Source organism: Mustela nigripes, chromosome 16 (assembly GCF_022355385.1).
Source record: "Mustela nigripes isolate SB6536 chromosome 16, MUSNIG.SB6536, whole genome shotgun sequence".
NCBI lineage: Eukaryota > Metazoa > Chordata > Mammalia > Carnivora > Mustelidae > Mustela > Mustela nigripes.
Window position 1 is genome coordinate 14,247,022 of NC_081572.1, and position 14,891 is coordinate 14,261,912.

The 14,891-nt window shown below is 45.4% G+C and overlaps 1 protein-coding gene across 3 annotated transcripts in view; it reads left to right on the forward strand.

Moving 5' to 3' along the window:
* The window catches only part of TEX2 (testis expressed 2), a 105,029-nt gene that overhangs the window by 44,359 nt on the left and 45,779 nt on the right, over window positions 1–14,891 (forward strand). For all 3 annotated transcript variants that reach the window (XM_059380589.1, XM_059380590.1, XM_059380591.1), the window contains exon 2: window positions 739–2,407. In XM_059380589.1, the coding sequence (XP_059236572.1) occupies window positions 764–2,407 (1,644 nt within the window). In that variant the 5' untranslated portion in view covers window positions 739–763. The remainder of the gene's footprint in view (window positions 1–738; window positions 2,408–14,891) is intronic.

The following is a 14,891-nucleotide window of genomic DNA, read 5'->3' on the forward strand; positions in this document are numbered from 1 at the left end:
AACTTTTGTGCCCTCTGAATCTTGGGTTTAGTTTAAAATACATTTCCTTTGTCCTGAAGCTCCAGAATATGACCTTGTCTTCATGGCTACCCAAGTACTCTGCCATCTGGGGAACAAAGAAGCCCAACAGTTGATCGCAATCCATTTAGAGATTTCCCTTTCCACCCTTGGAGACTTGGCTGCTCCTTTGCCGTGGCAAGATAGTATGAGTCCTGGTGGGAGAAGCAAGCCAAATAATTGTTAGGATTGCTGGGAAAATAGCAATGGAAGCAATGATCCTCCTGGGTTGGCTTTTTATAGCTAGAAAACAGTGGTGACGTTTTTGTTCCAAGATCATCAAAATCCCCAGGCTGCTGCTTTCTAGCCTGTTGGCTTTCTGAAATGACTCTGGTGACATCTATTGTGCAGGTATTTCAAGGGTTGAGATAGGGAAAGGCTGGTAGAAATGAGCCAGTTAGGAGGGAGGAAACAATTACTCCGCTGTTGTGAAGTCAGACAGATCGCAGGGCCTCTGTAATACCGGTTTGTAGCTTGCTCATAAAAGAGAATGCCTAACTGGGATTTATCTGGTGAAAATTAAACCATCAAACCCGCTCGGGTGAAAAAGAGTGGCCATCTGCCAAGTAAAATCATAATCACCATTTGGAAGGGAGCTTCATCTGCGCTCCCGTGTGCACACGACAGCCCCTCCTTGGAGAAACGGCTCCCTGACTTCTGGTTTCCTTGCTGTTTCCACAGAGCCTGAGCCCTCGTGAAGCCGGCGATGACAAGTCTGAATGGTCGCCATGCCGAGAAGACCACTGACATGCCAAAACCATCTGCCCCCAGAGTGCACGTGCAGAGGTCCGTGTCCCGAGACACTATCGCCATTCACTTCTCGGCGTCCGGCGAGGAGGAGGAGGAAGAGGAGGAGGAGTTCAGGGAGTACCTTGAGGAGGGGCTGGACGACCAAAGCATTGTGACGGCGCTCGAAGCCAAGGAAGACCTTTACCTTGAAACCCAGGGTGGCCATGACTCCACTGGCCCTGCCGGCCAGCCCGTCGTGGCAGATGGCCTGTGCGTGTCCCCTGCCATTCTGCCCGTCTCCGAGAACACGGTAAAGCTGTTGGAGACCCCTGCTCCGGCAGTGCAAGTATTAAGCACAGTGCCATCGGCTCTGTCCCCAGGGTCGTCTTCGTTGGGGCCCTTAGCTAGCTCTCCCAGTGTGTCTTCCCTTTCCGAGCAGAAAATCAGCTCTTCCTCCCCATTGTCCTCTCCTTCCAAGTCTCCTAGCCTGTCCTCCAGTGCCTCGTCCTCCACCCTGTCCGGTACCAGACGCTTCATGAGCCATGCGAAGTCCCAGTCAACCGAGGTGGAGCCAAAAGAATTCCCACAGCCCTCGAGGCGCAGGCACTTGGTGAAGACTTTAGTGAAGTCTCTGTCCACGGACACCTCCCGGCAGGAGTCAGATGCCGTGTCCTATAAGCCCCCTGACTCCAAGCTCAACCTGCCCCTGTTCAAGCCGTTCACACAGCCACGAAACACAGGCGGAGACTCCAAAACCGCCCCCTCTTCCCCGCTGACTTCTCCCTCCGATACGCGCTCCTTTTTCAAAGTGCCCGAGATGGAGGCTAAAATCGAGGACACGAAGCGACGCCTTTCAGAAGTCATCTATGAGCCTTTTCAGCTCCTCAGTAAAATTATGGGGGAAGAAAGTGGCAGCCACAGGCCCAAAGCCTTATCTTCAAGTGCTTCGGAGCTCTCCAATCTGTCCAGCCTGAACGGTCACCTGGAAAGCGGTAACAACTACAGCATCAAGGAGGAGGACGGTGACTCCGAGGGGGACGGCTGCGGCGGCAGTGACCCCAGCGCCCCCACGGGCGACCACCCCAGGGCCTCCAGTGAGCCCCCAAGAGAGGCGGAGCCCAAGAGTAGTTCCCAGGGGGGCGGCCTGAAGGACTTAGGCCTGAAGACGAGCTCACTAGTTCTTGAGAAATGCTCCTTGTCTGCCTTAGTGAGCAAGGAAGATGAGGAGTTCTGCGAGCTGTACTCAGAGGACTTCGATTTGGAAGCAGAGGCCGAGAGCACAGTCGACAAGCTCCCGGAGAGCCCTCTCAAGCCTGCGGTGCTGGCGGGGGACGGTCCGGCCCTTGACAGTGAGGACGAGGCCCAGTCGGCCGTGCAGCACCCGGAGTTACCCGTGAAGACACTGGGCTTCTTGATAATGTGCGTGTATGGGTACCTCGTCCTCCCTTTGCCCCATTACGTGAACGGACTCCTCCTGGGAATTGGTCTTGGATTCATGACTGCTGTTTGCATGATTTGGTTTTTTACACCACCAAGTGCTCATAAATATCACAGGTTACATAAAAACCGACAACACTGGAACACGAGGTCTCTGGATATCCAAGAACCGGAAATGCTAAAGGTGAGTCCCTGCCGGGGCGGAGTGCACATGCTCTCTCCGGGATGGCCGGAGTTTAGATCCAGCTTCGTTTTTCTAGTCGATGGTCACGGGTTTTCACACAAGCTGTGTGTCTTAGGCTTTGGGGTCTCTCTTCGTTCTCCGGGCATGCGAGAGCCTTCTCTGGTAAACCTCATTCTAGATCCGGTGCTAGCAGCTCAGCGAGCTTCTCAAGATCTCTGTTGCACTGGAGAGCAGCATTTGCATGCGGTTCGTATTTCGGTCTCTCTCGAAATTTCCTGGGATTTGCGACTTGCTGAGGATTTGTTATAGCTGAGTCTGCCAGGATTGCATATTCTTGACACCCTGGAGAAGGGTTCGGCACTCCTGGAATGCCAGCGAAGGAAAGGAGGAAGAGAAGGCAAGTCGATGTCCGTGGTTGGCCGCTACGGGCACACCTCTTGCCTTCGTGCACAGTGAGATGCGGGCTGGAGAAGGGACCTCACATCTCCAGGCTGTGACGGTCTCGGGATCTGGGCCCCCTGACGGCTGCTCGGGTGATCTTTTAGGGTGCGGGAAGAAAATAGGAGAACTTCCATTCACATTTGTTTTTGTATATTTAAAAAGCTGCTGTGTTTTTTGTATGTTTCAGAATATACAAGATATAAACATACAGTTGTAGCTTATATAGCTTGTAAGTCATAGGCTCATATACGCTTTTATATATATATATATATATATTTTTTTTTTAATTGTGGTAAGATACAAATGGCATACAATTTACCATCTTAACCATTGTATGTGTACAGTTCAGTGGCATTAAGTACATCCCCATTCTTATGGCCTCGTCACCACCATCTGTCCCCGTAGCTCTTTTCATCTTGTACCCCAGAAGCCGTCTATGTATTAAACGGTAACTCCTCATTTCTTCCCTCCCTCCAGGCCTTAGCAAACCATAGTTCCACTTGGTCCTTTAGATTCTGTCATATGAGTAGAATCAGACAGTATTTGTCCCTTGGGGCCTGGCTTATTTTACTTAGCGTAATCACAATTAGTCAGAATTTGCTTTTAAGACCAAATACCATTCGGTTGTGTGCATGTACTCCCATTTTCCTTATCCATTCATCCAGCCGCGGACACTTGGGTTGTTTCCCCGTTTTAGTTATGCCGAATAATGCTGTGACCGTGGGTGTATAGATGGCTGTTTGAGCTCTTGTTTTCAGTTCTTTTGGGTACACACCCCAAAGTGGGACTGTTGGATCTGATGGTAATTCTGTTTCAGATTTTTCGAGGAGCTGCCGTCCTGCTTTCCACAGCGGCTGTACCATTTCACCTTCCTACCCGCAGAGCACAGGGCTCTAATTTCTTCATAGCCTTGCCAGCGCTTTTTTGGCGGGTTTGTTAGTTTGTAGTATTTTGGTAGTTCAAAGCTGGTTTCATTTCTCTGTTAATAGGTTTTTTTTCTCCCCTCTGTTTAAATAAGAATGCTTTAAAAAATGGCAGCCTGTCTTTCTACTGCAAAAAAAAAAAAAAAAAAAGAAAAGAAAACCAAAAAACAAAAGCAAAAAAGCAAAACAAGGGGAGGAAGAAAGCTAAGGGTCCAAAACATTGTTTGTTTTCTAGTTTCATAAACTTTTTATCTTATTCAAAGTAAATACACAGACAATATTTTAAAAACATAGGAAACCCAAAGAAAAAATTTATTTATTTTTATCACACTAGTGGGAAGGGATTAACAATTTTGTTATATATCCTGGTTTTGTTCTTTTTTTAAATTTCTGCAAGTCTATATACACCACACGTGTGCATACTCACTCTTTTTGTTTTGACTTAATGAATCATGTATTTGATTTTTTTCTTTTTTCTTTCTCATGGCAATATGAGACTTCTTTTTAAGAGAAGCTGGTGCTGAGTCTTGAGGATGTGACACACATCAGCTTAGTATTAATATATGAAGCGGAGTAGGAAGGACTCATTATGGTTGCTGTGTTTTTCATAGGGTGATGCTGTGACTACCTGAGTTACATGCCCTCGAAGTCAGTTACTGTAACTTTAGCAAAGAAAATGGTACTTCTATTATTACTCCAGCGCCTAACGATGATGACATTCACTTTAAACTGGTTCGAGCACGTGACTTGTTTAGGGGGGCTTCATTATTATTGAGGAAAAGTTATATTTTAGCGGGAAGTCTTTTGTTTTGGTATACAGGGCTGTTTTTAGAGGCGTGATTAAATACTTACTTTATTTTAAAAAAGGAACACTACTACAGATTAGAAGGGTAGGTTGTGTATTGTAAGGCAAAGATTTCAAATGCAAATGTTCTTTGGGCTTAATTTTACTGAGTTGGAGATCATACTCTTGGGAACCGTTTAAAAAGTATGACACTCTAAAACATTTAGCAGTGTTGACATTACATAGGACTCAGATGGTGTAATAAGAAAAGGAAAGGGTAGTGGAGTCTTACTTCGAGCGTCTGTTTTCTTACATTTTCTCATTGGACATTGTGCTTTATTTTTTGTAAGAGGTAGGATAACACTAGCTATTACAACAAATGAGAAGTTGTTTCTTGCCTGTGGAAGAGTCCTGTTTGGATATTCCTGGTGGGTTGGTGGCCATCCCTAGATGTTGATTCAGGGGCCCAAGCTCCTTCCATCTTGTGGCTCAGCTAACTTTCTTAAAAGGCCAGATAGTAAATATTTTATGCTTGTGGGTCATATAGTTTCTGTTGCAATCACTTAACTCTTCTTTTTTTAAATCACTTACCTCTTTATTGTAGCAGGAAAACAGCCACAGACAATGTGTAAATAAATGGGTGTTGCCCTGTTCCAATAAAACTTTATAGAACCAGGCCTCAGGCTCAGTTTGTTGATCCCTGCCTAGGGTACTAGGATTTTAGAGTTCTTTACATCTACCTGGCAGAAGGAGAATGAAAAAGCAAAAGAAGGCATGCCTTCGGGCACCTGGGTGGCTAAGTGGGTTGGGCGTCTGCCTTCAGCTTGGGTCATGATCTCAAGGTCCTGGGATCAAGTCCCGCATCAGGCTCTCTGCTCGGAGGGGAGCCTGCTTCCTCCTCTCTCTCTCTCTGCCTGCCTCTCTGCCTACTTGTGATCTCTCTGTCAAATAAATAAATAAAATCTTTAAAAAAAAAAAAAAGAAGGCATGCCTTCTTATAATGCCTAGACCCAGAAGTGACACACAGCACTTCTCCTCACACTCCATTGTGAGCTAGTCACATAGATCCTCCGAAATGTCTGGGGTCATGGGGAATCTGGGACTTGGCTGGGAAGCTTCTTCCCAGCAACAGCTATAGACTATAGAAAGGAGTACCCCAGTTTGAGAGACAGCTAGCCTTCTCTGCCTCACTTTCATAGTACTTGTGAGAGCCCTAGTTATATGTATGTTTATTGCCCATCTCCTCCAGTCCACAATGGGCCTCCTGAATGCACAGGCCACGTCCATCGTGTTCATCATTGTGTCCTCAGCACGTGGCACATATTGGGCACATGATAAGTAATTACTGGATGAATAGGTGGGTAGATGGTTGGATGATGAATGAGTAAATGAATGAAAGAGGCTTTATCAGGAAATGTAGGTGGTGAGGCAGTTTTGGCCTTGTCATCTCCTAATGAAGTTGCCTTTTTTTTTTATTTTTAGATTTTATTTATTTATTTAAAAGAGAGAGAGATCACAAGTAGGAAGAGAAGTAGGCAGAGAGAGAGGAGAAAGCAGGCTCTCCGCTGAGCTGGACGCTGGGATCATGACCTGAGCCGAAGGCAGATGCTTAACCATCTGAGCCACCCAGGCACTGCTCAAGTTGCTTTTTAAAAGAAATCCTTGATATATTTTTTTTAATTTTTAAGGATTTTATTTATTTATTTGCAACAGAGAGATACAGAGGGAGAGAGCATGAGCAGGGGGAGAGGCAGAGGCAGAGGGAGAAGCAGACTCCCTGCTGAGCCAGGAGCCTGATGTGGGGCTCCGTCCCAGGACCCCAGGATCATGACCTGAGCCAAAGGCAGATGCTTAACCATCTGAGCCACCCAGGTGCCCAGAAATCCCTGATACTTAAAGAAAAAATTTGGTTGGATTGAAAGAGGTGGTCTTTTAAGAAGACAAAAAATAATTACCAAAAAGTACAGATTATGAAGAGGTTTTTCTTTCCCCACAGCAGTGGAAAAGCCAAGGTGGTCCATCTTTCACAGGATTTGGAACTTGATTTTTACTGCTTAGAAATCTCTGGCAGCAAATCTGCTCTTCTCTTACCTACACTCCTACAGTGCTGGCCTCCTGAATTCAAAGGGGGAGAGGACTGCTGGCGTCTGCCAAGTTGAGCATTAGAGAAATGGGGATGGTGGCAAGTTCTAGATTTCTGCTCTCTAGATTTATGGCTTTAAAAGTGATGCAGGGGAAAAAAATAAAATAAATAAAAGTGATGCAGGAGATGGGCCTTGGTTTCTTTATAAAGCAGATCTGTGAACCTGTTCCTAGGGCCGAAAAAGCCCCTTTTTGAAAATAGGCTTGAATTAGGGGAATTAGCTGTTGCGAATTATTTTCAGCGGATCTGATACTATTCTGTTGGTTTTTACAGAGGATGTAATGGTGTAAGTTTTGAGGGTAGGCATTGAAACTTTAAAAAAAAATTTGCAGACATGGGCTGTAAAACCTGAGTGTGATAAAGATCTCTAGCATAGAGGCCCAGCATGCACAGTGATCCTCCAAGCTTCGTGCCCTAAGTAGACTGTATCTTCAGGGCCCCATGAACAAGACAGGCAGGAGGGTTAGTGCTCCAGGAGTATTTTAGGAGACTGTGTGTTTTTAAGCCTCTGAGTCATGGAGGTTCTCACCTATAGGCCCAGGACTGAGAGTCTAAGTCCTAAATTGACTCCATAAACAATTCAGAAAGCACTGCAGTTTCTCTTCAGCGAGACTTCACATGAAAGGGAGGAGAAAAGTAAAGTAAAGCTCTTTTATACTTTCTCCCGGTGATTTTACTGTTCCATCCACACAGTGGATATTTGTATTGAAAAATGACCCTGCTACAGAGGGTGCCTAGGTGGCTCAGTCGGTTAAGCATCTGCCTTCAGGTCAGGTCATGATCCTGGGGTCCTGAGATCGAGCCCCACAGCGGGCTCCCTGCTCGGCAGGGAGTCTGCTTCTCCCTCTGCCTCTGACCTCCCCCCGTCTGTGCTGTCACTCACTTTCTCTCTCTAAATGAATAAATAAAAATCTTAAAAAAAAAAAAAATGACACTGCTACAGTGCTGAGTATATGGGATGAAGAGTCACAGAGACTGGCTAGCAGCCCAGAAGTAGCTGTTCTCAAGGACTGATATGTGACTGATCCGGCCTCATGACCCTTCGCCATCTCTCACTCAACCCTGCCAGCCAGCAGCTCTCTCATCTGGGACAGAAGCAGTCAAAACCCCTGTAAGGCCAAACAGTTGTCACCAAGTCCATAGAATGACTCTTGGAACCTCCTTGAAAGCCTGCTTTTTCTTCATGTTTGGGAATTCATACATTGTTATTTCATACATTCATGCTTCTGATGAGAAGCAGCAAATAGGAGAAGGGCGGCTACGCAGGCACCAAGTGACAAGTCGAACATGTGAGAGGAAGGGGCGCCACCAAAATGCTAGGACACACGGATGTGACTGAAAGCTTGGCAGTCTGGGTATACTAGCTCAAGACGGAGACTCATGTGTACTGCAGAGTCCCAAGGGCTTCATTTTGAGTAACAATCCCTCTGTAGGAACCTTCTAGGGGTTTTATTTTGGGCGACTGGCTAGATACTGTGAGCTGGGCACCCTGGGAAAGAGTGGGATTGGGCACGGGGAGAAAGACATTCAGAGTCAGCACTGCATTTGGGATGTGTGGTTTTGCTCAGCATTCTTAAGCAATTTGGGTGAGACTTCTCTGAGAATGTACTGTCCCAGGAAGCTGGGGTGGCTCTGTTGGTGAAGTGTTTGCCTCTGGGTCAGGTCATAATCTCAGGGTCCTGGGATCGAGTCCTGCATTGGGTTCCTTGGTCAGCAGGGAGCCTGCTTCTCCCTCTGCCTGCTGCTCCCCCTGCTTGTGCACGTGCATTCTCTCTCTCTCTCACAAATGAATAAATAAAATATTAAAGAAAAAAAAAAAGGAATGTACTTGTCACTTGACCAGGAGTGCGCCTAATTCAGTGCCATTCTTGTACACTGTGGTTTCCACGTGTCTGTAATGATAAGCTTCCTGAAGATTTCATAAGGTTCTTTGATGTATGTTTGAGTGTATGGCTCATGCAGTTTTGAATTGTAGTCACGGGTAAATTTTTTATCTCTGACTTACAAACCACTTGTGGAACACAACCGTAGAATGTTGGTTTCTAGAGTGATGACTGTTGCTCGCTCTCTCTTTTTTAATTTTTCTAAAATTATTTTAACATAAACATCAAACCAACTTGGCTCTTTTTAAAATATGTGGTTCACAGGGCACCTGGGTGGCTTAATCGGTTAAGCATCTGCCTTTGGCTTGGGTCATGAACCCAGGACCCTGAGATCAAGCCCTGCATCAGGCTCCTTTCTCGGTAAGGAGACTGCTGCTCCTTCTCTCTCACCATTCCCTCTCCTCCCCGCGCTTGTGCTCTCTGGCTCTCTCTACCTCTCCATAAAATAAATAAAATCTTAAAAAAAAAAAAGATACAGCTCATAAAGTCAACTAAAATTACATTTCCACCCTCGCAAAACTAATAGAAATAAATTTTGGAGAATGTTTTGATTTTTTATTTTTTTTCTTAGGTTATATCACATTTAGGTTTTTAGTGAGGGGGATAGATTTTTTTTTTTTTTTAAATCATTGCAGTCCCTAAAATAGGCTTTGGTATTGACATGTAAAAATAATTTTGTAGGGAGAACTTTATAGATTTTGAGAAGAAATTCAAACTTGTAAATTTAATCTCAATTTCAAGCAATTCTTTCTTTCAAGAAATTAGAATGTTCAGATATTAAGGAGAGAACAGCTCCATTACAACCAGAAGAGACTTGGGTTGCTTTTTGTTGGTGTCTATAACTCCTAATACAGTGAATACAAGAAATAAAAGAGCATTTCTTTCTACATTATTCTGAACTGAAAATATCCTGCTCCCATAATGGGTCACTTGAGTTTTTATGGATGGCTTTTATAAATATGGCTATTTCCCAGTGTCCCTTGTTGCTTGAGAAATACCAGGTGGTGAGATGTTTGAGTGCAGGCAGGTACCGTGTTTTAAAGTTGGTTGGAAAGTTAACTGTAAGAAAATGTTTCTTAAATTCCATTGAATAGTGTGGTTAAGGATGTTAGGTGACTCCAGAATGACTTTTTCTTGAGCTTGTATTTTCTAACTTTTTATTGTAGAAAATGTCTAGTATGCACAGAAGTAAAGAGAATAGTGTAGTGAAACCCCATGTACCCGATGCCCTGTCTCAGCTTCAACAATTACCAACATTTTGCCAATTTCTCACTCAACTCATTAGCTTACAGCATTGCTAAATGGTAATTCTGGTTCACTTATATGTGACTAAGTTTATAGCATCATTTCCTTGAGAAAATATATTCTGGATTCTGGCTAGGTATTCCAGGACCATGCTTTTTAGTTTTTTTGTTTGTTTGTTTGTATGTTTTTAAAGATTTTATTTATTTATTTGACAGAGAGAGAGATCACAAGTAGGCAGAGAGGCAGGCAGAGAGAGAGAGAGGAGGAAGCAGGCTCCCCACCGAGCAGAGAGCCCGATGTGGGACTCGATCCCAGGACCCTGAGATTATGACCTGAGCCGAAGGCAGCGGCTTAACCCACTGAGCCACCCAGGCGCCCGCTTTTTAGTTTTGTTGCAGGTTTCATCTATGGAGTAAGGAGAGAAACTGTGGGCATAGTGGATCTGAGAGAGTGGGTCTGTGTGATCTAAAATTTTAGAGGCTCCTAATTTATTGGCTTGCTAATCTCTTGTCTTATAATTTCAATACTTGTTGATAATGATTTAATGTTTATCATGTGTTAGTGTAAATCAGACCTTGATTATTTCAGTGGTTCATCTGAGATCGTGTTATTTTTCTGTCAAATTTGAATGCTCAGGAGCGCCTGGGTGGCTTAGTTGGTTAAGCATCCAACTCATGATACGGGCTCAGGTCGTGATCTCAGAGTCATGAGATCAAGCCCCACGTTGGGCCCTGCACTGGGTTTGGAGTCTGCTTGAGATTCTATCTCCCTTTCCCTCTGTCCCTCCCCTTCCTCTTTCTCTAAAAAACATTTTTTTTTTTTTTTTTGGAATGCTCATTTTCTCTTCTACTATTTGCCAGTACATTCTAAAAAGTCTTCTTTGAGTAGATGCTGCCCTGAAGGATGGGAAAAGCTGAGATAAGGGCCATTTTGCCAGGCAGAGTTTGTGGCTTTAGCTCTGACTCCACAGCTTCTAGTGACATGGCCATGAAGGTGACCTTGGAGTGGGCTGTTGGAGGATGTGGATGGTATTGATGCTGGTGCTTCTCTCCCCTAATGGACTTTTTTTTTTCCCCCCTTCTTGGTGGTTTCTTTGCGTAGCATCTGTTTTGAATGTTGACTATTTGCTTGAGGCTGTCATTCATACTATGAAGTCTATATATCTGTAGGGTTTTTTGTCTTTTATGGGTAAAATAAAATTTGTATCTAACGTTCTGTAAATTTAAGTAGACTGTTCTGCCATAGTCTCTAAGTCCATGATCTGTGAGGTCGTGTTTTAACTGATGACTTCCAGTTTTAAACCATTAATACATCAAAAAGGGTCAAAACCTGCAAAGAGAAGACTCTTATGCTTATGCTTATGCTTATGATCTAGTTCTGGGGACAAAAGAAAAGTCCCCAACCCTTTTTATTAGCTTCACAGAGGATTTCCAGCAGCCGGGGCCTCGGGCCCTGGCTCTGTCCTTATGTTTAGGATTTGTTCCTCTCCTGATAGGCTAGGTGAAGGAATGATGCAGGGGAGCTGAGTGACAGACAGCCTCAAATGCCAGCACAGCCATGTGACAGCAGGATGTCAGCCCACACGACACTGAAGATAGAGAAAGCCCCATCGCTTCCTCGGGCGCATCGCTCTGGTCAGCACAGCATCAAGCTGACCAAGAGAGAGCATTGGTCTTGACCTCCTGACTGGCACTGTAACTGAAAGTGAACACAATAGCAGTTCTTCCAGACTTTATTATTTTGCAAAAGGTTAATTGCAGCTTTTAATCTTTCTGAGTGTTAAATGAGTCCCTTTATAGATTGTGGTTTGTACTTTCAGCCAGATACGGCTTCTAAATCCAGTGGAGAATTGAAGAGAAACCCCTGACCTTTTACAGACAGGATCACAGGACCAGTCTGTGGGCCAGACAGCTGCGGGCCAGCTGACTGTGGTCATTGTCCCCCAGTGTGTGCAACTGTCTCCATTTTAACAGTTCCAGCCTCTGAAAGAAACGAGGCTTGTCTGAGCTGCTTTAGTGTGGGTTGAGAGCATCTCTGAGTTTTTTAGTTGAGCTGTTGAAATGGAATGAGTTGCTAACTGTATACTCAGTCTCTTTATACTCCCTCCTATGTCTCATAACAAAGTAAAACTGGAGAAATACCTTTTTTGTTTTTAAAGATTTTATTTATTTATTTGACAGAGATCACAAGTAGGCAGAGAGGCAGGCAGAGAGAGGTGGGGGGAAGCAGGCTCCTTGCCAAGCAGAGAGCCTGATGTGGGGCTCGAGCCCAGGACCCTGGGATCATGACCTGAGCCGAAGGCAGAGGCTTAACCCACTGAGCCACCCAGGCACCCCAAACTGGAGAAGTATCTTACTTGTTAAGTAAGGTTAATTAAGGTTAAGAATTGTAGAACAGCTAAGCAATAGACAGCTGGGTACTATATGGGGAACTGGGGAAGGCCTTGAAGTTGCTGTACTGCTCGCTAGATTTGATATTTGACTGCTTAGGTCTGGAAATTCCATTTGCAGCTTTATCTAAGGAGTTGGTCAAACGGCTGGAAAAGTTTGGCCAGTTGAAGATATCAAAAGCCAGCGGGGTTTGCATTGGGAGATCACTTTCTGCAAGGGCAGCCTGAGTGGTTTGGGGACAGTAAGGCGCATTAGGGGACAGAAGCAGGAGAATCATGCCTGGCCACCTCTTGGCCAGAGCTTTCCAATGGCCATCTGCATCCTGGATGCCTGACTGATGCAGGTCAAGTAGCAGCCTTGTGACTCAAGTTTTCCTATCAAACCTCATAATGTTCTGGAAGGAGCCCTGCATGGGAATCAAGAAACCTGAGCACCAGTCACAACACCTACCTCTCTGTGTTATAAAGAAGTAGCTAATTCAGTTTCTGCCCTGAAAAGCTTGAACACCTTTTACTCTTAAGATTCTTCCTGAGGTTACTTATTCTCTTGTTCTATTTTGTGCAGTTAAAACTTGGTTCTCTCCTTGGGAGCAGTGACCAAGCCTTCTGCTTCAAAATAACCTCTGCCGGCCTCTGCGCGCTCCACTCCTTCTGTGCTTCTCTCCGCTTCTGCGAATAGAACAATACTTCCAGGCCATGAAGGGCACACTGCTTGTCCTGCTCACTTGCGCTTGATGTACAGATCCCCTGTAACCCTCACGGGGGCCGTCTGAATCAGAGTGCATTCAGGTACTCGGTCAGTGAACGTGTGCTATGACTCTGATTTTCTTGCCATGTTTGTACACAAGTAGACCAGGCAGTTAACAGGTGCAGTGATAGGAGGAAGGCAGTAGACAACAGAGCTAGGTGATCAGAGAGGTTCCCTGGGAAAAGTGTCACCTTCGCCATGACCTGTGGGATGGCTAGGTGGACAGATGGAAGGTGGGCCATGCTCTGGAGGGAAGGTAGGAGCCTGGGCCTCAAAGTCAGGTAAATTTGGCTTAAGTCCTGGATTTGCCCCTCGCTGGGCCACGTTTTTGTTTTTGTTTTTGTTTTTTTTAACCCCTCTTTAGGCAAATCACTTAACCCCTCTCAGTATCTTGCTCACTTAGAAGATCTTAAGTAATCGGCAGAAGTAGCTAGTGCAGCTGAAGTGCCCAGATCATAATGTGAGCTCAGATGTCAGCGAATATTACAAACATTAATATCTTAAAAATCTCATGGGTAAGAGTTTTTCATTTTACTATGTATGAAGATTGTACCTCACTAAAGCACTGTTAGCGTGGAGGAATTCATTACAGCTGGAGCAAGAGGGTGAGGTGGGGAGGGGGGAGGCACAAAGCTGGGTTAGACCCCCTCACAGGCAAGAAGACCAAGCATCTAAGGATAAGTACCACCCAGCTTGGCAGTTAGCAAGCGGTGAAGCCAGGATTGGAACTTAGGTGTGCCAGGCTCGGCAGTTCTGCTAATGTTTGTGGGCAGGTTGCAATGCACGTGTTTTGACCAGCAGTCTGTCATGTATGGTCAAGGTCAGGCCTCACTGAAGCTAACAAATGATTGTTCACAATAGACATGCAGTTGAAATACTGATTCATGGGTTGTATTTATCTGTTGGCAGCTTTGGACTTTAGCCTCTGATAGCTCCTGAACACAAAGAAAAGCAAATGGTAGTTTAGGGAACAGGCACTGTGAAGATAAAAAGAAAAGAGAAGCCACAGGGCCCTTTGTGTTGGAACGCAGCCAGTGGTGGTTGCGAAAGGAGCAGGTGATGGGGAGGAGGCTCAAGCCAGCCCTGAACCAGAAGAAGGCAGCTTGGAGCCTCCTGGACCTTTCCTGAGGAAAGGCATCTCCTAGATTCTCTTCTTAGGCCTACTCCTGCCTCTACCCAGTGTCCACTCGTGGGACAGGTGTGGGGTTATGTTCCCGAACTGGTTAGGACTTGAAACTCTCTTTTCTCCTCCATGTGCCTCTAAATCAGGTTGTTCTAGTATTTCTGCAACTTGGCAAACGGTAGACGGTGACCTGTTTGTTGTCTGTCAGAGCAGTGAGCAAAGATGACCACGTATCATCTTGGAACTGTGGCCACTTTGGGGGTGGGGGAGCGGGTCACAGGCTGTAGCCTAGCAACAACTCCGGAGGGCTGGCTCTCTGGGTTGGGTAGGAGCTCAGGCTGCTGGGTCAGGAGCAAATCCCCAAAGCACTGAAGTGTTTGCCCTTATTAACTAGATACAGGAATAGTAGCTGGGCAGCGGTTTGTTAAACTAGTACGGAGTGATGGCTCTTCACCAGGTAATCCTGTAAACAGATGAGCTGAAGCAGTGTGACCTAACACATGTGCCTCTGTAGCCTATCTTCTTTTCTGCTAAAAAACAGAAGAATAAGCTAAAAATTTAATGTAAGTTTGTTTGCAAATTGAGTGTCTTAATGACCTTATAGAACTGTAACAGTTTTCGGGCGCCTGGGTGGCTCAGTGGGTTAAGCCGCTGCCTTCAGCTCAGGTCATGATCTCGGGGTCCTGGGATCGAGTCCCGCGTCGGGCTCTCTGCTCGGGAGGGAGCCTGCTTCCCTCTCTCTCTCACTCTCTCTCTGCCTGCCTCTCTGTCTACTTGCGATCTCTCTCTGTCAAATAAATAAATA